Source organism: Coregonus lavaretus (assembly GCF_964263955.1).
Source record: "Coregonus lavaretus genome assembly, chromosome: 36".
NCBI lineage: Eukaryota > Metazoa > Chordata > Actinopteri > Salmoniformes > Salmonidae > Coregonus > Coregonus lavaretus.
Window position 1 is genome coordinate 629,167 of NC_140023.1, and position 25,133 is coordinate 654,299.

Genomic DNA, 25,133 nt, shown 5'->3' on the forward strand with positions numbered 1-25,133 from the left:
CATCCTCTTCTCCTCCCCTCTCCTCCTCCTCCTCTCTTCTCCTCTCATCATCTCATTCTTCTTCTCCCCTCTCTCATCCTCTCTCTGTCCTCATCTCATCTCTTCTATTCTCTTCTCTTCTCCTCCCTCTCCCTCCTCCTCCTCTCCTCTCCTCTCCTCTCCTCTCCTCTCCTCTCCTCTCCTCTCCTCTCCTCTCCTCTCCTCTCCTCTCCTCTCCTCTCCTCTCCTCTCTCTCCTCTCCTTCTCTTCTCTTCTCTTCTCTTCTCTTCTCTTCTCTTCTCTTCTCTTCTCTTCTCTTCTCTTCTCTTCTCTTCTCTTCTCTTCTCTTCTCTTCTCTTCTCTCCCTCTCCTCTCCCCCTCTCCTCTCCTCATCTCTGCTCTTCTCCTCTCCTCTACCCTATTCCTATCCTAGAGTATGTGATGCAGCACTGGAAAGAGGATTTTATGTTTGGCTACCAGTACCTGAACGGCTGTAACCCAGTGATGATCCAGAAGTGCACCAAGCTGCCAGAGAAGTTCCCCGTTACACACGACATGGTGGCAGACTGTCTGGAGAGAGAGATGACTCTGGAGGAGGAGCTCAAGGTAGAGACTGAGCCCATAGAGATCCTATTCAATTATTCTAATTCCTAATTCTATGACTGAGACACACATATGTCACATGTCACATGCACACATTTGTGCAAGCATATACACATGCATGCACACATCACATCCACTCACTGTACCTGTGACATTGTACACACAAACAGACAAGACATGCAGAAAGACAAACAGACACGGAGGTTAGGCTCCTATTCTAAGACATTCACCCCTTGTATTACGTGTTGTTTGCAGGCTGGTAACATCTACCTAGCAGACTATGAGTTGATGGAAGACATTAGTCCCAACAGTACAGACCCCTGTACTCTGCAGTATCTGGCTGCTCCTATCTGTCTGCTGTACAACAACAGCCAGAGCAAGATCCTGCCTCTGGCCATACAGGTAGGCTACTCGGTGCTTAGAAAAACACTATGGAGCAGGTGGCTAGTGTTAACCCTAGCCATTAGCCAAATAGTTCAGCTGAACAACTGTTTGTGTCATAATAGTGTAAAGTCATTTGGTCAATTGTTATAATGGTCGTTGCACGAAATGAGGGCTTTTGTGTCCCTTTGATATCTTAAGTAGAAATTGTGCACCAATATTGCATAAAAATAAATAAATAAAAGTGAATAAAGGTTTGCTAAAGGTGAGCTTGTTCTACTGTTTTTGCAAATTTTCTGGTGTTTTGTGGTGGAAAACTGAGTGGGTCAATCATAACACGGCAACCCGTTACCCATAGATAGACAGGCTAGAAATGATTGAACAATTTCATTTTTTGGGTGAAGCTTGCATTCAATTGCTACTTCCTGTTGCACACAACAAAAGGGGATTTATGGCTACTTAAGAACAAATCGTCAACCCTGTTACGGTCAACCCTGTTACTTTATTTGGCACTTAATATGCACTTACTATAGGATTTTCTATTTTTTATTTAACCTCTTGAGATGGGAAAATGTGTTTTAATCAAGTTGAACATGTGCTCTTTATGACAGAATGTTCAAATTAGGTGAAGTCAAAAGTTCATTACACTTCTCAAAAGGCACCGAATTGGTGGAACGACCCATAAGCTGACATCACGTTTCTTCACCATTTAATAAAACATACCCCTCCTCTCCTCCTGCCATGTTCCTCCTCTTCCTCTCTCTCTTCCTCCTCTCCTCCTCCTCCTCCTCCTCCTCCCCTCCTCCTCCTCATTCTACTCCTCCACCTCCTCCTCTGTATCTCCCAGCTGGGTCAGAGTCCAGGGGAGGACAACCCTATCTTCCTGCCCAGTGATGGTCAGTATGACTGGATGCTAGCTAAGATCTGGGTCCGCTCCTCTGACTTCCACATCCACCAGACAGTCACCCACCTGCTGAGGACTCACCTGGTCTCGGAGGTGTTTGGAGTGGCCATGTTCAGACAGCTGCCTTCTGTACACCCCGCATATAAGGTACACCAACTACACTTCAGTCTGTGCCTGAGTTTTGTTCCTGCTCATGTGACTGATTCGATGATTGATTGATAGGTTGATTCATTGATTCATGGATTGGTTAGTTAGATGATTGGTTGATTTATTTATGTATTGATTGATTGATCGATTGGTTGACTGACTGACTGACTGACTGATGGTCTGTCCTCCTCTAGTTGCTCCTTCCTCACGTTCGTTTCACCATCGCCATCAACACCAAGGCCAGAGAGCAACTCATCTGTGAGTTTGGCATCTTCGATAAGGTGAGAGCTTGTGTGTGTGTTTGACAGAGCGAGCGAGAGAGACAGAGCCATAGACAGAGCCAGTTAATGTGTCTGTCTCTCCACAGGCCAACGGGACAGTTAATGTGTCTGTCTCTCCACAGGCCAACGGGACAGTTAATGTGTCTGTCTCTCCACAGGCCAACGGGACAGTTAATGTGTCTGTCTCTTCACAGGCCAACGGGACAGTTAATGTGTCTGTCTCTTCACAGGCCAACGGGACAGTTAATGTGTCTGTCTCTCCACAGGCCAATGGGACAGTTAATGTGTCTGTCTCTCCACAGGCCAACGGGACAGTTAATGTGTCTGTCTCTTCACAGGCCAACGGGACAGTTAATGTGTCTGTCTCTTCACAGGCCAACGGGACAGTTAATGTGTCTGTCTCTCCACAGGCCAACGGGACAGTTAATGTGTCTGTCTCTCCACAGGCCAACGGGACAGTTAATGTGTCTGTCTCTCCACAGGCCAACGGTACAGATAATGTGTCTGTCTCTCCACAGGCCAACGGTACAGATAATGTGTCTGTCTCTCCACAGGCCAACGGTACAGGAGGTGGAGGTCATGTAGAGATGATCCAGAAGGCCATGAGGCAACTGACCTTCAGATCTCTGTGTTTCCCTGATGCCATTAAGGCCCGCGGGGTGGACAGCCCTGAGGACCTACCCTACTACTACTACAGAGATGACGGGAACAGGGTCTGGGACGCCACCAAGAGGTCAGAGGTCATAGGGGTGTGTGTATGTGGGGGGGGGGGGTCTGTGTGTGTGTGTCCTCCTTGACACAGTATTGAAGGAGGAGTAGAACCAGACCAATCACCAGGAAGAGATGCCATGAAATGGCCATGAGGTGGCTAACCTTAAAGCTAACCCTAACCCTAGCTTCATGTCCACACACCGGCTCAACCCTCACCCTAGCCATAACCATAACCCTAAAGTCCTGGACATTACCATAACCCTAGCTTCATGTCCATATCCCTGATCAACCCTAACCCTAGCTTCATGTCCATATCCCTGATCAACCCTAACCCTAGCTTCATGTCCATATCCCTGATCAATACTAACCCTAGCTTCATGTCCATATCCCTGATCAATACTAACCCTAGCTTCATGTCCATATCCCTGATCAACCCTAACCCTAGCTTCATGTCCATATCCCTGATCAACCCTAACCCTAGCTTCATGTCCATATCCCTGATCAACCCTAACCCTAGCTTCATGTCCACATCCCTGATCAATACTAACCCTAGCTTCATGTCCATATCCCTGATCAACCCTAACCCTAGCTTTCTGTCCACATCCCTGATCAACCCTAACCCTAGCTTCATGTCCATATCCCTGATCAATACTAACCCTAGCTTCATGTCCATATCCCTGATCAACCCTAACCCTAGCTTCATGTCCATATCCCTGATCAATACTAACCCTAGCTTCATGTCCATATCCCTGATCAACCCTAACCCTAGCTTCATGTCCATATCCCTGATCAAAACTAACCCTAGCTTCATGTCCATATCCCTGATCAATACTAACCCTAGCTTCATGTCCATATCCCTGATCAATACTAACCCTAGCTTCATGTCCATATCCCTGATCAACCCTAACCCTAGCTTCATGTCCATATCCCTGATCAATACTAACCCTAGCTTCATGTCCATATCCCTGATCAACCCTAACCCTAGCTTCATGTCCATATCCCTGATCAATACTAACCCTAGCTTCATGTCCATATCCCTGATCAATACTAACCCTAGCTTCATGTCCATATCTTCAGACAGCATTGAGGAGTACACCACATCAGTCACTGGCTTCATCAATAAGTGCATCGATGATGTCGTCCCCACAGTGACCGTACGTACATACCCCAACCAGAAGCCATGGATTACAGGAAACATCCGCACTGAGCTAAAGGGTAGAGCTGCCGCTTTCAAGGAACGGGACTCTAACCCGGACGCTTATAAGAAATCCCGCTATGACCTCCGACGAACCATCAAACAGGCAAAGAGTCAATACAGGTCTAAGATTGAATCATACTACACTGGCTCTGACGCTCGTCGGATGTGGCAGGGCTTGAAAACTATTACAGACTACAAAGGGAAGCACAGCCGCGAGCTGCCCAGTGACACAAGCCTACCAGACGAGCTAAACCACTTCTATGCTCGCTTCGAGGCAAGCAACACTGAAGCATGCATGAGAGCACCAGCTGTTCCGGATGACTATGTGATCACGCTCTCCGTAGCCGATGTGAGTAAGACTTTTAAGCAGGTCAACATTCACAAGGCCGCAGGGCCAGACGGATTACCAGGACGTGTACTCCGAGCATGTGCTGACCAACTGGCAAGTGTCTTCACTGACATTTTCAACATGTCCCTGACTGAGTCTGTAATACCAACATGTTTCAAGCAGACCACCATAGTCCCCGTGCCCAAGGACTCTAAGATAACCTGCCTAAATGACTACCGACCCGTAGCACTGACGTCTGTAGCCATGAAGTGCTTTGAAAGGCTGGTCATGGCTCACATCAACAGCATTATCCCAGAAACCCTAGACCCACTCCAATTTGCATACCGCCCCAACAGATCCACAGATGATGCAATCTCTATCGCACTCCACACTGCCCTTTCCCACCTGGACAAGAGGAACACCTACGTGAGAATGCTATTCATTGACTACAGCTCAGCATTCAACACCATAGTGCCCTCTAAGCTCATCACTAAGCTAAGGATCCTGGGACTAAACACCTCCCTCTGCAACTGGATCCTGGACTTCCTGACGGGCCGCCCCCAGGTGGTAAGGGTAGGTAACAACACATCTGCCACACTGATCCTCAACACGGGGGCCCCTCAGGGGTGCGTGCTCAGTCCCCTCCTGTACGCTCTGTTCACCCATGACTGCATGGCCAGGCACGACTCCAACACCATCATTAAGTTTGCCGACGACACAACAGTGGTAGGCCTGATCACCGACAACGATGAGACAGCCTATAGGGAATGAGGTCAGAGATCTGGCCGTGTGGTGCCAGGACAACAACCTCTCCCTCAACGTGACCAAGACAAAGGAGATGATTGTGGACTACAGGAAAAAAAATAGGACTGAGCACGCCCCCATTCTCATCGACGGGGCTGTAGTGGAACAGGTTGAGAGCTTCAAGTTCCTTGGTGTCCACATCACCAACGAACTATCATGGTCCAAACACACCAAGACAGTCGTGAAGAGGGCACGACAAAGCCTATTCCCCCTCAGGAGACTAAAAAGATTTGGCATGGGTCCTCAGATCCTCAAAATATTCTACAGCTGCACCATCGAGAGCATCCTGACTGGTTGCATCACCGCCTGGTATGGCAACTGCTTGGCCTCCGACCGCAAGGCACTACAGAGGGTAGTGCGTACGGCCCAGTACATCACTGGGGCAAAGCTTCCTGCCATCCAGGACCTCTATACCAGGCGGTGTCAGAGGAAGGCCCTCAAAATTGTCAAAGACTCCAGCCACCCTAGTCATAGACTGTTCTCTCTGCTACCGCACGGCAAGCGGTACCGGAGTGCCAAGTCTAGGTCCAAAAGACTTCTCAACAGCTTCTACCCCCAAGCCATAAGACTCCTGAACAGCTAATCATGGCTACCCGGACTATTTGCACTGCCCCCCCCACCCCATCCTTTTTACGCTGCTGCTACTCTGTTAAGTATTTATGCATAGTCACTTTAACTCTACCCACATGTACATATTACCTCAACTAGCCGGTGCCCCCGCACATTGACTCTGCAACGGTACCCCCCTGTATATATAGCCTCCCTACTGTCACTTTATTTTACTTCTGCTCTTTTTTTTCTCAACACTTTTTTTTGTTGTTGTTTTATTCTTACTTTTTTTGTTTAAAATAAATGCACTGTTGGTTAAGGGCTGTAAGTAAGCATTTCACTGTAATGTCTGCACCTGTTGTATTCGGCGCATGTGACCAATAAAATTAGATTAGATTTGATTTGATCCCTGATCAATACTAACCCTAGCTTCATGTCCATAAACCTGATCAATACTAACCCTAGCTTCATGTCCATATCCCTGATCAACCCTAACCCTAGCTTCATGTCCATATCCCTGATCAACCCTAACCCTAGCTTCATGTCCATATCCCTGATCAACCCTAACCCTAGCTTCATGTCCATATCCCTGATCAACCCTAACCCTAGCTTCATGTCCATATCCCTGATCAACCCTAACCCTAGCTTCATGTCCATATCCCTGATCAACCCTAACCCTAGCTTCATGTCCATATCCCTGATCAACCCTAACCCTAGCTTCATGTCCATATCCCTGATCAATACTAACCCTAGCTTCATGTCCATATCCTTGATCAACCCTAACCCTAGCTTCATGTCCATATCCCTGATCAACCCTAACCCTAGCTTCATGTCCATATCCCTGATCAACCCTAACCCTAGCTTCATGTCCATATCCCTGATCAATACTAAACCTAGCTTCATGTCCATATCCCTGATCAACCCTAACCCTAGCTTCATGTCCATATCCCTGATCAATACTAACCCTAGCTTCATGTCCATATCCCTGATCAACCCTAACCCTAGCTTCATGTCCATATCCCTGATCAATACTAACCCTAGCTTCATGTCCATATCCCTGATCAATACTAAACCTACCTTCATGTCCATATCCCTGATCAATACTAAACCTAACCCTAGCTTCATGTCCATATCCCTGATCAATACTAACCCTAGCTTCATGTCCATATCCCTGATCAATACTAAACCTAACCCTAGCTTCATGTCCATATCCCTGATCAACCCTAACCCTAGCTTCATGTCCATATCTCTGATCAACCCTAACCCTAGCTTCATGTCCATATCCCTGATCAATACTAACCCTAGCTTCATGTCCATATCCCTGATCAACCCTAACCCTAGCTTCATGTCCATATCCCTGATCAATACTAACCCTAGCTTCATGTCCATATCTCTGATCAACCCTAACCCTAGCTTCATGTCCATATCCCTGATCAATACTAACCCTAGCTTCATGTCCATATCCCTGATCAATACTAACCCTAGCTTCATGTCCATATCTCTGATCAATACTAACCCTAGCTTCATGTCCATATCCCTGATCAACCCTAACCCTAGCTTCATGTCCATATCCCTGATCAATACTAACCCTAGCTTCATGTCCATATCCCTGATCAATACTAACCCTAGCTTCATGTCCATATCTCTGATCAACCCTAACCCTAGCTTCATGTCCATATCCCTGATCAATACTAACCCTAGCTTCATGTCCATATCCCTGATCAATACTAACACTAGCTTCATGTCCATATCCCTGATCAACCCTAACCCTAGCTTCATGTCCATATCCCTGATCAATACTAACCCTAGCTTCATGTCCATATCTCTGATCAACCCTAACCCTAGCTTCATGTCCATATCCCTGATCAACCCTAACCCTAGCTTCATGTCCATATCCCTGATCAACCCTAACCCTAGCTTCATGTCCATATCCCTGATCAACCCTAACCCTAGCTTCATGTCCATATCCCTGATCAATACTAACCCTAGCTTCATGTCCATATCTCTGATCAACCCTAACCCTAGCTTCATGTCCATATCCCTGATCAATACTAAACCTAACCCTAGCTTCATGTCCATATCCCTGATCAATACTAACCCTAGCTTCATGTCCATATCCCTGATCAACCCTAACCCTAGCTTCATGTCCATATCCCTGATCAACCCTAACCCTAGCTTCATGTCCATATCCCTGATCAATACTAACCCTAGCTTCATGTCCATATCCCTGATCAATACTAACCCTAGCTTCATGTCCATATCTCTGATCAACCCTAACCCTAGCTTCATGTCCATATCCCTGATCAATACTAAACCTAACCCTAGCTTCATGTCCATATCCCTGATCAACCCTAACCCTATGTCCATATCCCTGATCAACACTAACCCTAGCTTCATGTCCATATCCCTGATCAATACTAAACCTAACCCTAGCTTCATGTCCATATCCCTGATCAACCCTAACCCCATATCCCTGATCAATACTAACCCTAGCTTCATGTCCATATCCCTGATCAATACTAACCCTAGCTTCATGTCCATATCTCTGATCAACCCTAACCCTAGCTTCATGTCCATATCCCTGATCAATACTAAACCTAACCCTAGCTTCATGTCCATATCCCTGATCAACCCTAACCCTAGCTTCATGTCCATATCCCTGATCAATACTAACCCTAGCTTCATGTCCATATCCCTGATCAATACTAACCCTAGCTTCATGTCCATATCCCTGATCAATACTAAACCTAACCCTAGCTTCATGTCCATATCCCTGATCAACCCTAACCATTTTTTACATTTTAGTCATTTAGCAGACGCTCTTATCCAGAGCGACTTACAGGAGCAATTAGGGTTGTGCCTTGCTCAAGGGCACATCGACAGATTTTTCACCTAGTCGGCTCGGGGATTAGAACCAGCGACCTTTCGGTTACTGGCACAATGCTCTTAACCACTAAGCTACCTGACGCCCCATGTCCATATCCCTGATCAACACTAACCCTAGCTTCATGTCCATATCCCTGATCAACCCTAACCCTAGCTTCATGTCCATATCCCTGATCAACCCTAACCCTAGCTTCATGTCCATATCCCTGATCAACCCTAACCCTAGCTTCATGTCCATATCCCTGATCAACCATAACCCTAGCTTCATGTCCATATCCCTGATCAACACTAACCCTAGCTTCATGTCCACATCATTGATCAACCCTAACCCTAGCTCCATGTCCATATCCCTGATCAATACTAAACCTAACCCTAGCTTCATGTCCATATCCCTGATCAACCCTAACCCTAGCTTCATGTCCATATCCCTGATCAACACTAACCCTAGCTTCATGTCCATATCCCTGATCAATACTAACCCTAGCTTCATGTCCATATCCCTGATCAATACTAACCCTAGCTTCATGTCCATATCCCTGATCAATACTAACCCTAGCTTCATGTCCATATCCCTGATCAACACTAACCCTAGCTTCATGTCCACATCATTGATCAACACTAACCCTAGCTTCATGTCCATATCCCTGATCAACACTAACCCTAGCTTCATGTCCACATCATTGATCAATACTAACCCTAGCTTCATGTCCACATCATTGATCAACCCTAACCCTAGCTTCATGTCCACATCATTGATCAATACTAACCCTAGCTTCATGTCCACATCATTGATCAACACTAACCCTAGCTTCATGTCCATATCCCTGATCAATACTAACCCTAGCTTCATGTCCATATCCCTGATCAACCCTAACCCTAGCTTCATGTCCATATCCCTGATCAATACTAACCCTAGCTTCATGTCCATATCCCTGATCAACCCTAACCCTAGCTTCATGTCCATATCCCTGATCAACACTAACCCTAGCTTCATGTCCACATCATTGATCAACACTAACCCTAGCTTCATGTCCATATCCCTGATCAACCATAACCCTAGCTTCATGTCCATATCCCTGATCAACACTAACCCTAGCTTCATGTCCACATCATTGATCAACACTAACCCTAGCTTCATGTCCACATCATTGATCAACCCTAACCCTACATTTTTGTTTGTCCCTAGTTTTGTGTGGGACGTGGTGTGTATCTACTACGACAGTGATGCCACAGTACAGAAGGATGAGGAGATCCAGGCGTTTGTTAAAGATGTCTGCAGCTTTGGGATGCAGGACCTTGACTGCTGTGGTGGGTACAAACACATAATAACCAACAAACACTACAATGGCATAGCCTGCTTCAAAATGCTGTTTTAGTTATCTGCAATACAAACACACACTTTCTCTGGACTGTGTTGGAAGACGTAGCTGACCATGCAGTAACATTATCAATATTTAGCTATGCAGACATCCTTGTATGCAGACATGTACTTAACTTTTAGTGGCTCACTGGTGGAACAAGTGTCAAAATAAACATCCTGTGTTGCGCCCAAAACGTGTTAAACATCCCCTTAACTTGGCATTAAGCAAGGGCTGACCACTGCACTCTGTGGCAAGGAGGAAAGCATAGTTCCTCTGGTGATTATAGGCTTTTTATTCCTCGTGTCACTATTTCAAATTTGTTTTTATTTTTTATCTTTATATTTAACTCTGCAATGTTGAAAAAATACCCGTAAGGAAGCATTTCACTGTTAGTCTACACCTGTTGTTTATGAAGCATGTGACAAATAACATTTGATTGATTATATGGAAACTTTTTCTGCAGAGTTTCCCAAGTCCCTGAAGACACGTGAGGATCTCACAGAGTACCTGACTGTCATCATCTTCACTGCCTCAGCTCACCACGCTGCTGTCAACTTCGGACAGGTGAGACTTGGGGCTAGATTCAATCAGATTGACATCTGCATAGCGTTGTTTTGCTGGTCTAACTGTAAGTCTGCTAAATTACTAAAATGTTAATGTTAAATCTATGACGTTAAAATGCCTATTTACGGTCTCATGACACAAGAGCACCACCTAGCTTCCCTTAGCTGTTAATGTCTGTCTACTCTGTGTCTATCAGTATGACTGGTGCTCGTGGATCCCCAACGCTCCCCCCACCATGCGTAAGCCCCCTCCCACACAGAAAGGGGTGGTAGATGTGAAGTTCATCATCGAGAGTCTCCCTGACCGCGGCCGGTCCTGCTGGCACCTAGGGGCCGTCTGGGCCCTCAGTCAGTTCCAGGAGAATGAGGTACACACACCACACGCACACGCACACTCACACGCACACACACACACACACACACACAGTGTTTGTCTGCTTTTGTTCTGAATGTTAAAGAAAGCCCTCCAACCCCTGTGTGTGTGTGTGTGTGTGTGTGTGTGTGTGTGTGTGTGTGTGTGTGTGTGTGTGTGTGTGTGTGTGTGTGTGTGTGTGTGTGTGTGTGTGTGTGTGTGTGTGTGTGTGTGTGTGTGTGTGTGTGTGTCCTCTCCTCCAGCTGTTCCTGGGGATGTACCCAGATGAGCACTTCATAGAGAAGCCTGTGAAGGAGGCCATGGAGTCGTTCAGGAAGAGACTGGCAGAGGTCAGCAGTGTCATCAAGATCCGCAACGAAGGCAAGAAACTACCCTACTACTACTTCTCTCCTGACCGCATCCCTAACAGTGTGGCTGTCTGAGAGAGGGAGGGAGGAGGTGGAGAGGAGAGAGGGAGGAGGGGAGAGGGAGTGAGGGAGATGGGAGGAAGAAAGGGAGGGGGAGGGAGGGAACGAGAGAGGGAGGAGGGGAGAGGGAGTGTGGGTGAAAAGGAGGGAGCAGGGGAGGGGGAGAGAAGGAGGGAGGAGTGGGAGAGTGAGTGAGGAGGGGTGGAAGGGAGAGGAAGAGGGATGAGGGGGAGAGAGGGAGGGAGATATGGAGAGAGGGGGGAAGAGAGGGAAGGAGATATGGAGAGAGAGAGGAAGGGAACGAGGGAGGGAACTAGGGAGGGAACGAGGGAGGGAGGGAAGGGGAGAGAGCGGGAGGGGGAATAGCTATATAGTCTGATATATTGTGAACACAGTGTTGTTTCTTACATCCTGTGCTGTATGTATATTGCGCTATGATAAGCACATACCCACTGATGCCATTCAACTTTTTTGCCAGCGATTCTTACAAACAGAAAGTCCCACATTTAAATAATGTGGATTTAGCTATGAAACATCATTGCTGTACATTTCAAATGTCAAATAAAAATGATCTAAAAATGTGCTTTTCTATTTCTCCTTATAGTATTGTAAAACTGTTGGTGACAATGAAAGTATACGAGACGCACATCCAGTAGCTAAAATGAAAGAAGACTTACCGGTATTCATATTAACAAACCGTTTAAAGGTTTTCATTTTTATTTGGTTGGTTTTTCAATCTACATACTTTATTCAAACATGGGAAATGAAACAAATCAAAACACATCAATATTTATTTTTAAAAACATAAGTACTTTTTTTCTTACCAAATTTTTTTACTATTCAAAGGTAAACTCACAGACAAACGTGTGGAATGATCTATGAAGGAGGGAAACAGTGGTATGCTCAAGTCGAGTCAGTAGTAAAGCACTGTAGTTTTATGCAAGTAACACTTTCTCAGCACAAGGGTTATTATTTTGATGATGGGGGACAGAACGGCTTACCTTATGGAATGGCTGCTTAAGTTGTTATGTTCTGCAGGAGAGATGTGTGTTCTCTTACATGTTAAATGGCTTTGAATGAACAGACAGACTTCTGCCAGAGCAATGTTATACAGAATGGTTTAGGGGTACGCAATTTCTAGTAACTTTCCCAAAATGGTCAGGTTTTCCAGAAATCTGTGAATATTCCAACCGGGACAACTGGAAAACATGGGAATTTGGGGAAAGTTGCCAGAAATGCCGCTGTTACAAAGTTATTATAGAGCTTAGCTGTAAAGAACTGTTCTCATCATATAGCTAAGCAAAGCCCTGTACATAAAAGTCTTGAGGTCAAACATGAAAGGTCAACATCAACAAGTCAACAGGTATGTTTTCTCAAAAAGAGAATTATAGGAGCCAGCTATACATCATCAAACATATAATTTCAATTAATTTATCAATCATGTAAATTGTAATCTTTTAAAATATCAATAATTATCTGACTAAAACAAAACGATTGATCATTTGGATCCATTGTATTGATCAGGTAAAAGCAGTGGTTATAAAAGCAGGCTGAATAACTTAGGGGGTAGAACTATAGACTTAAGAGTAAATTACCTTTAAAAGCCAAGTGCAGTGAGGTTTACTTTAAGCCTGGACTCAGTGTATTACTGCTCCCTTTCAAAGAGTCTTGCATCCGACAATAACTAAGACAGTGTGAGAAAGTAATGTACAGGAGGAGAACACACAGAGATGGAATTGGTTTCCAGGGGAAAGCTCAACTAGCTCATGTCTGGAGTTGGGTACTGCTAGTATTAGTTGCATAAAGGGGTCTCTTTTGATGCAAACAAATATTTTTCTTAAAAAAAACTGAAACACAGAAAATGTTGAAATAATCATAATGTATCCAGAGAGTCAACCTTGGATGAGAGCGACAGTACTAGTGAATTGACCAGGTCAGCTAAGGTAATTGCACTTTTTCTGTCTAATCGTAAAGAGCATCTTGGGGACTGTGTGAGGGTGTCCTAAAATGTACACCATACAGGGGACTGTGTGAGTCCACAGCTGTATAATACAATAATAATATGTTCTGAGAAAGCATGAGGCCCTTATAATCAAACATGCTTCTCAAATACAAAATAATGTCACATACACCAGATAAGTGCAGTGAAATGTGTTGATTTACAGGGTCAGATTTAGTAGTACAGCGTCCTTGGCACAAATTAGTGTTAAGCACCTTGCTCAAGGACACATCAACAGATTTTTCACCTTGTCGGCTCGGGTATTTGAACCAGTGACCTTTCGGTTTCTGGCCCAACACTCTAACCACCATGCTACCTGCCACCCACAACTCTAATCCTGACTTTTACACAAATTAGACACCAAATCCCAGAATACAATGGGGCTTTACATTACAGGAAATCAGATGTTGATTTTGGTTTTGTTTGTCGTCATCGTACATTAGAAGTGTCAAGGTTGGACCTCTGTTGTTGTCGTGTGTATGTTTACACTAGTATCAAATACACTGTTGATAAAAATGTGTGTTTGCTGGAATGGTTGTATAAGGCCAGAGAGGACCCTGGCATTGCTGTTCTCCCACAGATATAAAAGCACTTACAACAGACTGTAAGCCCAAAACACAGTGTTGCCTTGAGGAAACCACAACGTCCCTGTTCAGACTGCACTTTCCTACTCCCAACACTAGATGGTGACCCAGTCAGCTCCTCAACTCTCAAAGCAAAGAGCGAAAACCAAAGCAGCAATATATTAGGACAGGTCAACCAATAGAGGACAAGTCTCTGAAAGCTGCATCCTCCGAAGATGGAGAGGGTCAGTTCATGGCTTGAGCAGAGGGAGCTGGTCAGAGGATGGTAGATGATGGTGATTGGTTGTCTCATAATAATAGGCCCTGTACTCCATGCCTTCTGCCTCTGTAGCTCATTGGATGAAAATAAACAGCCAGTGATCAAATTAATATAATCTTATGTAAATGAGGATTTTAATAATCCCATCTGCATTATCATTATCAGTGTGATCAGAGAAGTCAATAGGCCCACTGTAAACTGCCTTGAGAAGAGAGGAGGATGACAGGATGAGATAACAGTCTAAATATAGCAGGCTGTAGCTTCCTCAAGGCATCATAAAACCCATGATTACACCAACATAATTAACAACAGATTATTATTATTAAAAACTGCACATGGAATACCATAAGTACTGTATCATTCGCACAATAGAAAAAAGATGACCGATTGGTTGGTTTTCCAAAGGTCATGTTAAGATGATGACTGACATGGGAGATTATCTAGCAATTTCCTGTGACTGAATGGTTGGTAGAAAATGGTTTTAAAAACGTTACATTCTTCTCAGAGCCTTTAGAGAGTTCATATGGTAGAGGGAGGTAATGTCAGGTGGATGGCTAGATCTGATGTTATCCCAACGTTGTGTTTTGGTTGTATCAACGTTGTATCAATATTGTATCAACCCAACCCAAACAAGATGTAAAAACCACAGAGCTTGAGTAACCAGTAGGCCATATATAGTATTGACTTTCAGTGTTTGTTTGTTTTTCTTGTCGAAAAGGGAAATGATCATTTTGGCAAAATTCAATTCCCCCCCCCCCCCATCATTCATTGCTCCCCCCCCCCCCATCATTCTCAATTCCTTTTTTGTCATCCAAGGGAGGGCAGGTGTGTATGTGTCTGTGTGTGGGACAGAAATCTCAAATGTAAAACAAAAGATTTCCCCACAAATGTCTGTATAATTTCCCACAATTATCCTGCAAACAAAAATGTGTCCTTAGGACTTCCCGGAAACATCACGAAATGGTCGTCAAAAGTTTGTAAAGTTCCCTAGTGGACATAAAAAAACGTATTATAACGTTACACTGCGACCAGACCGGGACCTGCACTGATGTCCCCTTATGGATAACGTCTTGCCGAAACCCTAAAAGGGAACTAATGGGAACATCGTTTAATGTCCTAGAGACGTCCCCTGTTTGCTGGGATATACTATAAAGAACTTGACTCAGATTAAAAGAGAAAAGGGGTGAGAGGGATGTTGGTGGGAACTAAAAAGTGCTTCAATGCATGGTCAGATCCGGTACAATCCAGTCCGATCCGGTCTGATCTGGTCGAGACCAGTACAGACCCAAACCCAGAGAGGCGGGCATGCAGGCCTTAGCGGGCTCTCGGACGTCAGCGGTATGGTGGCAGTAGTTGTTGGAATGTTCAATGTTCCAGAATGTTCTAGAATGTTCCAAAGTGTTCTAGAATGTTCCAGAGATCCGGCGGTGCTTTAGCCAACGACTCACAGTTAGTAAAACAAATAAACCAAACATACAAGCTAACAAACAAACAAACAACGAAACAGAAACACTGAAACCTCTGGAGCAGAGTGAGTTCATCTGTCTCAGTCCTGTTCCCCTAGAGATGTGTGTGTGTGTGTGTAGAGGTGTCTATGGGCTCTTCGGGCCTCAGTGGAGAAAGTCCTGGGAGAAAGAAGGAGGCTGAGAGGCTGAGGGTTGTTGGTCCATACTCCTGCATACTGTAGTCCTGTCTCAGACTGTGTGGGGACGGTGGGATCAGGGTGGGTCAGTCACACCTCCTCAGGACGACATCCATACTATAGTATTTTGTATATCTGTGTGTGTGTTTCACTCTGTGCGTTCATCAGTGGAGGCTGCTGAGGGGAGGACGGCTCATAATAATGGCTGTAACGGAGCGAATGGAATGGCATCAAACCATGTGTTTGATGTATTTGACACATTCCACTGATTCTGCTCCTGCCATTACCATGAGCCCATCTTCCCCAATTAAGGTGCTACCAACCTCCTGTGGCACTCATGTGTGTGTTTATATACGTTGGCCTCCTGTAGCTCAGTTGGTAGAGCATGGCGCTTGCAACGCCAGGGTTGTGGGTTCGATTCCCACGGGGGGCCAGTATGAAAAATGTATGCACTCAATAACTAAGTCGCTCTGGATAAGAGCGTCTGCTAAATGACTAAAATGTAAATGATGTGTCCCTGTGTGTTAGTATACAGTGCCTTCAGAAAGTTTTCACACCCCTTGACTTATTCCACTTTTTGTTGTGTTACAGCCTGAATTCTAAATGCATTAAATATATGTTTTTTCTCAACCCATCTACACACAATACCCCATAAAGACAAAGTGAAAACATGACATACAGAAATATCACATTTACATAAGTATTCACACCTCTGAGTCAATACTTTGTAGAAGCAACTTTGGCAGTGATTACAGCTGTGAGTCTTTCTAGGTAATTCTCTAAGAGCTTTCCACACCTGGATTGTGCAACATTTGCCAATTTCTATTGAAAAAATTCATCAAGCTCTGTCAAATTGGTTGTTGATCATTGCTAGACAACCATTTTCAGGTCTTGCCATAGATTTTAAAGTAGATTTAAGTCTAAACTGTAACTCAGCCACTCAGGAGCCTTCACTGTCTTCTTGGTAAGCAACTCCAGTGTAGATTTGGCCTTGTGTTTTAGGTTATTGTCCTTCTGAAAGGTTCATTCATCTCCCAGTGTCTGGTGGAAAGCAGACTGAACCAGGTTTTCCTCTAGGATTTTGCCTGTGCTTAGCTCCATTCCGTTTCTTTTTTATCCTGTAAAACTCCCCAGTCCTTAACGATTACAAGCATTCCCATAACATGATGCAGCCACCACTATGCTTGAAAATATGAAGAGTGGTACTCAGTAATGTGTTGTATTGGATTTGCCCCAAACATAACACTTTATATTCAGGACAAAAAGTTAATTGCTTTGCCACATTTTTTGCATTATTACTTTAGTGCCTTGTTGCAAACAGGATGCATGTTTTGGAATATTTGTTATACTGTACAGGCTTCTTTCTTTTCACTGTCATTTAGGTTAGTATTGTGGAGTAACTACAATGTTGTTGATCCATCCTCAGTTTTCTCCTATCACGGCCATTAAACTCTGTAACTGTTTTAAAGTCACCATTGGCCTCATGGTGAAATCCCTGAGTGGTTTCCTTCCTCTCTGACAACTGAGTTAGGAAGGACGCCTGTATCTTTGTAGTGACTGGGTGTATTGATACACCATCCAAAGTGTAATTATTAACTTCACCATGCTCAAAGGGATATTCAATGTCTGCTTTTTTTAAATGTACCAATAGGTGCCCTTCTTTTGAGGCATTGGAAAACCTCCCTGGTCTTTGAGGTTGAATCTGTGTTTGAAATGTACTGCTCGATTAAGGGACCTTACAGATAATTGTATGTGTGGGATACAGAGATGAGGTAGTAATTCAAAAATCATGTTAAACACTATTATTGCACACAGAGTGAGTGCATGCAACTTATGTGACTTGTTAAGCACATTTTTACTCTTGAACGTATTTAGGCTCGTCATAACAAAGGGATTGAATACTTATTGACTCAAGACATTTCAGCTTTTCATTTCACTTTTTTTTTAAAGCATATTTCCACTTTGACGTTATGGGGTATTGTGTGTAGGCCAGTGACAAAATCTCAATTTAATCAACTTTAAATTCAGGTTGTAACACAACAAAATGTGGAAAAAGTCAAGGGGTGTGAATACTTTCTGAAGGCACTTGATGTGGGTCAGACATGGTGTGTCACTGTGTGTCAGTATATGTGGGTCAGACATGGAGCACTTCCATACTGTAGTCTTCTGTCTCTGTGTACTGGGAGGAGTTTGTGTCTGACTGGGTGGGGACCAGAGCCTCCTTGTGCTCCACATTGGGCTCCATGAGGGGCGGCTTCTCCAACATCTGCTTTTTACACGTTTCCGGGCGGTTCTGGACGTAGATCACCCGGTTGTAGGCCTTGAGTCTCCGCCACAGCTGGAAGTAGACTTTACACTGGATGTACATGAAGACCAGGCCGCCAGTGAAGCCGATGGCCACCACCACCAGCTTGGTCCAGAATGGCCACTCCAGGATACCTGGGGTTAGGGTTAGAAGAGAGAGAGAGAAGAGAGACATATAAAATACATCGCAAACAGTCACAGCCATAGATATGTGCTTATCTAGGATGACGATGCTATAATAATCATTATTTCAAGTTAAGAGATGGTGAATGGTGAAAGATTCAAGAAATGGGTGTAGATAGGGTCATGTAGGAAGTAGGAACAGGAACTGGGTTCTATCTCAATTAGTCTTTCCGCAATTCCTTGCGTCCTATCTCCTTACCTCCTTCCCAAACAGATTGGAGAAGAAGGTCCAACGTTCCTCCTTCTCCAATGCGTTTTAAAAACATTTGACATTAGCAGACAATCTTATCGAGAGCGACTTACAGTTAGTGCATTCATGTCAAGGTATAGACAACCACATATCACAGTCATAGTAAGTAAAACTTTTCCTCAATAAAGCCCCTATCAGCAAAGTCAGTGCTAGTAAGAAAAGTGCAAGAAAGGAAAGGGTGGGTTTTCTTTTTGTCCTTGTGGGGGGATTATTTGAGGTATAGGTGAGGAGAGAGGTTGAGAGGAAACAAGGAAAGATGAAATGAGAATGGCGCTGGACTGTTTTACGGCCTCCTGACCAATTATGCTGTTTTTTGTTTTTTTGGACATCAGAACAGCGATCACTAAACTCGATTTGGATGAAGATTTCTACTTCAATGAGTTGGCGGCACAGGACATACTGCTCATTTCGGACCAGGCCCTAATCCCCGACACTCGCTAGAGAAAGAGAGGGCTATATGTGACTCGTTTCAGGAAACTACGCATATGTCGCACGTCACTACTTCACAGGAGCGCCATTTGAACATTCACTTTTTTTTTATCAAAATGTGTTTTTTGGCAGAAATGCCTTCTGGAACATGTGAACTTTCATGTGCCTCAATATCAAACTTGTATGCCATCTGTAAATATGAATACAATTGTTAAATTAGGAGCCTAGTTGGTTTAGCCACAGAAAAAGACAGCAACCTTCCCGCTATCCATGATTGGCTGAGATAATGAGTGGGCTGGACATGCCGAGAGATGAGTTCGGATTGGTCTGCCATGTAGCACGCTTCGGTCTATAACATAAGCTGGTCAGTATGTGTATGTAATCCTTTCTAACTCTGCTTTTTTGAAAGACATCACGTAGTAGAACTGCATAAGTGTTGCTCTCCGCTTTCTGGAGGACCGAGTTTTGAAATCAGTGGAATTAGCGTATGATAGCTAAGGAGATGGAGAAAATTCTGGCATTTGGATTGCAAACATGCAGACAGAGTCGAAAAGAGAACACACAGAAGGCTGTTTTATAAAACATCTGTCTCCGGATTACATCTTCAAACAAAGGGCAACCATGGCATCCGTGACAGAGAGGGAGAAGCGTCCATCCATGTATAAGATAGTCTAGCTAGCTACATTTTCAGATATTACACGTTTCTAATTTAGTCAGAAAGTCATTTTCATTTCAAGTTAAAGTGTAGTTTGCTAGCTAGCTAATGTTAGCTGGCTGGCTATCTAGCTAACGTTACGTGTGTGATCTGTGTAGTAATATTATTAGTATCTCAGAGCCATTTACATTGCTAGTTATAGCCTAATGTTAGCTAGCTAACATTGAACCTGGTTGGTTAGCTACCTGCAGATTCATGGAGGGTAGTAACATTATGAGTTGGGATTCTGGTTCATTGTTTAGCTAGCTATATAGCTACATGTCTAAACAAAAGACTCCACTATGCAAGTAACTATTTCAATAGAATGTTTATGATGTCACTGCGACAATTGTCGATAGACGTAGCTGGTAAATTTGCTCTGGAAATCTACCGATTTCTGTGCACTCTCGTCTGAGTGTGCCAGAGCGCCGAATAACTGACAAATTTACGAACGCTCAACACCTGTTGAATATGGCCGGTGTCAGTAAACGTTGGCAAAAAAGCGTAATTAAATTGTTGCCAGCCGCACAGTTGCAGTCACCAACGCTCTGGATAACATAAAAACAGCCTAACCAGCTCTGCTAGGGTGAGTAAAATGGTCAGTGAGCTGTTCTCTCATTTGTGTCTGGAAGTAGCTAGCAAGCTAGCCAACGTTAGCCAGTTAGCTTGGGTGCTTGACTGCTGTTGTTAGGTTAGAACGCTCGGATCAACCCTACTCCTCGGCCAGAGTGTCCAGTGTGTGCTCTGAACGCTACGAAAGCGAAACGCTCTGAATTTACAAACGGACAATCTGACAACGCTCTGAGTTTACGAACGCCAATATTACATTTACGAACACACCCGTAGTTTAAACCAGCCTTTAGTATTGAAATCTTTGGTTGTTTAGTACATAGCCTCACATGTGAATCCTTAAAAAGATGGGTGGGCCTAAAGCTTAAGAGGGTGTGAATGATGCTTAATGGGGTGTAGACAAAGAAGAGCTCTCCAGTTGGTACCAAAACATTCAAGGGCCATTTTCTCAAAGGTGAGGCTACAAGTTTATCAACTTTCAAAGTAGAATTACTTTCCCATTGTTCCTCAACTGTAGTGTATGATATACCATTTTCTAGCTCTGAGTCTCTACTTTTATCCAATGTAAAACACACCATTTTGCTACATAAGACCGAATCGAGCCGGTCGGTCATATATAGAGTCCGACTGTGGGTACCCTGATGAAACTACGGCAACGAGCAAATAATCCGCTTCTACCCTCCGTTCTATTGGCGAATGTATAATCACTGGAGAACAAACTGGACGAGCTCCGTTCCTATCAACAGGACCCAAAGAACTGTAATATCCTATGTTTTTCGGAAACTTGGCTGAACGAGGACGTATAATACGCTAGCTGCTTTTTCTATGCATCGGCAGGACAGAACGGCAACATCGGGTAAGCTCAAGGGGGGAGATGTGTGTCTCTTTGTTAACAACCGCTGGTGCATGATCTCTAATATTAAGGAAGTCTCGAGGTGCCGCTCGCCTGAGTTAGAATACCTCATGAAAAGCTGTAGACCATACTACACTGAACAAAAATATAAATGCAACATGTAAAGTGTTGGTCCCATGTTTCATGAGCTGAAATAAAAGATCCCAGAAATGTTACATACCCAAAAAAAAGCATATTTCGCTCAAATTTGGTGCACAAATTTGTTTACATCCCTGTTAGTGAGGATTTCTCCTTTGCAAAGATAATCCATCCACCTGGCAGGTGTGGCATATCAAGAAGCTGATTAAACAGCATGATCATTACACAGGTGCACCTTGTGCTGGGGACAATAAAAGACCACTCTAAAATGTGCAGTTTTATCACACAACACAATGCAACAGATGTCTCAAGTTTTGAGGGAGTATGCAATTGGCATGCTGACTGCAGGAATGTCCACCAGAGCTGTTGCCAGATAATTGAATGTTAATTTCTCTACCATAAACCGCCTCCAACGTTGTTTTAGAGAATGTGGCAGTACGTCCAACTGACCTCACAACCGCAGACCACATGTATGGCGTCCTGTGGGCGAGCGGTTTGCTGTGTCAACGTTGGAACAGAGTGGCCCATGGTGGCGTTGGGGTTATGGTATGGGCAGGCATAAGCTACAGACAATGAACACAATTGCATTTTATTGATGGCAATTTGAATGCACAGAGATACCGTTACGAGATCCTGAGGCCCATTGTCGTGCCATTCATCTGCCGCCATCACCTCATGTTTCAGCATGATAATGCACGGACCCATGTCACCCATTGAGCATGTTTGGGATGCTCTGGATCTACGTGTACGACAGCGTGTTCCAGTTCCCGCCAATATCCAGTGGGACATCATTCCACAGGCCACAATCAACAGCCTGATCAACTCTATGTGAAGGAGATATGTCGCGCTGCATGAGACAAATGGTGGTCACACCAGATACTGATTGGTTTTCTGATCCATGCCTCAACCTTAAAAAAATAAAAGTATCTGTGACCAACAGATGCATATCTGTATTCCCAGTCATGTGAAATGCATAGATTAGGGCCTAATGAATTGATTTCAATTGACTGATTTCCTTATATGAACTGTACTCAATAAAATCTTTGAAATTGTTGCATGTTGCGTTTATATTTTTGTTCAGTATACTTACCAAGAGAGTTTTCATCTATATTTTTCGTAGCGGTCTATTTACCCCCACAAACCGATGCTGGCACTAAGACCGCACAACAACTGTGCAACTAGAGGTGAAACAACTCTAGATCACCTTTACTCCACACAGAGACGCATACAAATCTCTCCCTCGCCCTCCATTTAGCAAATCTGACCATAACTCTATCCTCCTGCTTACAAGCAAAAACTCAAACAGGAAGTACCAGTGACGCGCTCAATACGGAAGTGGTCCGATGAAGCAGATGCTAAGCTACAGGTCTGTTTCGCTAGCACAGACTGGAATATGTTCCGGGACTCATCCGATGGCATTGAGGAGTTTACCACAGTCACCTGCTTCATTAATAAGTGCATCGACGACATCATCCCCACAGTGACCGTACGTACATATCCCAACCAGAAGTTGTGGATTACAGGCAACATCCGCACTGAGCTAACGGCTAGAGCTGCCGCTTTCAAGGAGCAGGACACTAACCCGGACGCTTATAAGAAATCTCGCTACACCCTCAGACTAACCATCCAACAGGCAAAGCGTCAATACAGGACTAAGATCGAATCCTACGGGCTCTGATGCTTGTCAGATGTGGCAAGGCTTGCAAACTATCATGGATTACAAACGGCAACCCAGCCGCAAGCTGCCCAGTGATACAAGCCTACCAGACGAGCCTTCTATCTTTGCTTTGAGGCAAGCAACACTGAACCATTCGTGAGAGCACCAGCTGTTTTGGACGACTGTGTGATCACGCTCTCTGTGGCCGATGTAAGTAAGACCTTTAAACAGGTTTACATTCATAAGGCCGCAGGGCCAGATGGATTACCAGGATGCATACTCAGAGCATGCGTTGACCAGCTGGCAAGTGTCTTCACTGACATTTTCAACCTCCCCCTGACCCAGTCTGTAATACCTACATGTTTTAAGCAGACCACCATAGTCCCTGTGCCCAAGAACGCCAAGGTAACCTGTCTGAATGACTACTGCCTCGTAGCACCCACATCTGTATCCATGAAATGCTTTCAACACCATCATCCCAGACATCCTGAACCCACTCCAATTCATCTACCGCCCCAACAGATTCACAGATGATGCAATTGCTATTGCACTCCACACTGCCCTTTCCCACTCGGACAAAAGGAACACCTACATGAGAATGCTGTTCATTGACTTCAGCTCAGCGTTAAACACCATAGTGCCCTCCAAGCTCATCACTAAGCCAAGGACACTGGGACTGAACACCTCCCTCTCTAACTGGATCCAGGAATTCCTGACGGGCCACCCCCAGATGGTGAGGATAGGGAACAACACATCCGCCACGCTGACCCTCAATACAGGGGCCCCTCAGGGGTGCGTGCTTAGTCCCCTCTTGTACTCCTGTTCACCTACGACTGCGTGGCCGCACACGATTCCAACACCATCATGAAGTTTGCTGATGACACGACTGTGGTAAGCCTGATCACCGAAAACGATGAGACAGCCTATATGGAGGAGGTCAGAGACCTGGCAGTGTGGTGCCAGGACAACAACCTCCTCCTCAACGTCAGCAAGACAAAGGAGCTGATCATGGACTACATTAAATTAATGCTGTGCACGCCCCCCATTCACATCGACAGGGCTGTAGAGGAGCGGGTCGAGAGCTTCAAGTTCCTCTGTGTCCACATCACTAAGGATCTATGATGGTCCAAACACACTAACACAGTCGTTAAGAGGGCACGACAACGCCTCTTCCCCCTCAGGAGGCTGAAAAGATTTGGTATGGGCCCTCAGATCCTCAAAAAGTTCTACAGCTATACCACTGAGAGCATCTTGACTGGCTGCATCACCGTTTGGAATGGCAACTGCTTGGCATCCGACGCAAAGCACTACAGAGGGTAGTGTGGACGTCCCAGTACATCGCTGTGGCCGAGCTCACTGCCATCCTGGACCTCTATACCAGGCAGTGTCAGAAGAAGGCCCTACAAATTGTCAAAGACTCCAGCCACCAAGTCTGGAACCAACAGGACCCTGAACAGCTTCTACCCCCAAGCCATAAGACTGCTAAATAGTTTGTTACATAGTTAACCAAATACTGTAGCTACCTGGACTATCTGCATTGACCCTTTTTGCACTAACTTTTTTGATTAATCACATACGTTGCTGCTACTGTTTACTATCTGTCACTTTGTTCCTAGTTATATGTATATCTACCTCAATTACCTCATACCCTTGCACATCGACTAGGTACTGGTACCCCTTGCATATAGCCAAGTTATAGTTACTCATTGTGTATCTATTATTACTTTTATTATTACTAATTTTACTTTTCTATTATTTTTCTATTTTCTTTCTCTCTGTATTGTTGGGAAGGACCCGTGAGTAAGCATTTCACTGTTAGTCTACACCTGTTGTTTACGAAGCATGTGACAAATAAAATTTGATTTGAAATTAGAGAAAGCCCTAAACACCAGAGCCCAGTCTCACAGGAAATGACATAAAACAGGGTTAAAGGTCAAAGGTCAAAAGTTTACCTGGGATTCTTCCGGCTGCATGGGTGAAGAGATTGTCATTACAATGTATTACCAGTGATAGACAGAGAGAGAGAGAGAGAGTACAGATGATTGAATGTACACTATACAGTATAACTCAGTTTAACATGCCCGTATACTCCCTAG

General features: G+C 44.5%; 2 protein-coding genes across 2 annotated transcripts in view; one reads left to right on the forward strand and one right to left on the reverse strand.

Annotated features, from left to right (window-relative positions):
* The window catches only part of LOC311110936 (polyunsaturated fatty acid 5-lipoxygenase-like), a gene marked incomplete at its 3' end in the record, with an annotated part of 21,449 nt that extends 9,959 nt beyond the window's left edge, over window positions 1-11,490 (forward strand). Inside the window, exons 6-14 of the mRNA XM_084153582.1 lie at window positions 413-585; window positions 838-984; window positions 1,811-2,014; window positions 2,209-2,295; window positions 2,850-3,028; window positions 9,958-10,079; window positions 10,596-10,696; window positions 10,893-11,063; window positions 11,311-11,490. Of these exons, the coding sequence (XP_084009708.1) occupies window positions 413-585; window positions 838-984; window positions 1,811-2,014; window positions 2,209-2,295; window positions 2,850-3,028; window positions 9,958-10,079; window positions 10,596-10,696; window positions 10,893-11,063; window positions 11,311-11,490 (1,364 nt within the window). The remainder of the gene's footprint in view (window positions 1-412; window positions 586-837; window positions 985-1,810; window positions 2,015-2,208; window positions 2,296-2,849; window positions 3,029-9,957; window positions 10,080-10,595; window positions 10,697-10,892; window positions 11,064-11,310) is intronic.
* A 5,097-nt stretch (window positions 11,491-16,587) lies between these two features.
* LOC311110499 (E3 ubiquitin-protein ligase MARCHF8-like) overlaps window positions 16,588-25,133 on the reverse strand; it is a 125,026-nt gene continuing 116,480 nt past the window's right edge. The window contains exon 8 of the mRNA XM_084153020.1: window positions 16,588-18,398. Coding sequence (XP_084009146.1) covers window positions 18,094-18,398 — 305 coding nt within the window. The 3' untranslated portion in view covers window positions 16,588-18,093. The remainder of the gene's footprint in view (window positions 18,399-25,133) is intronic.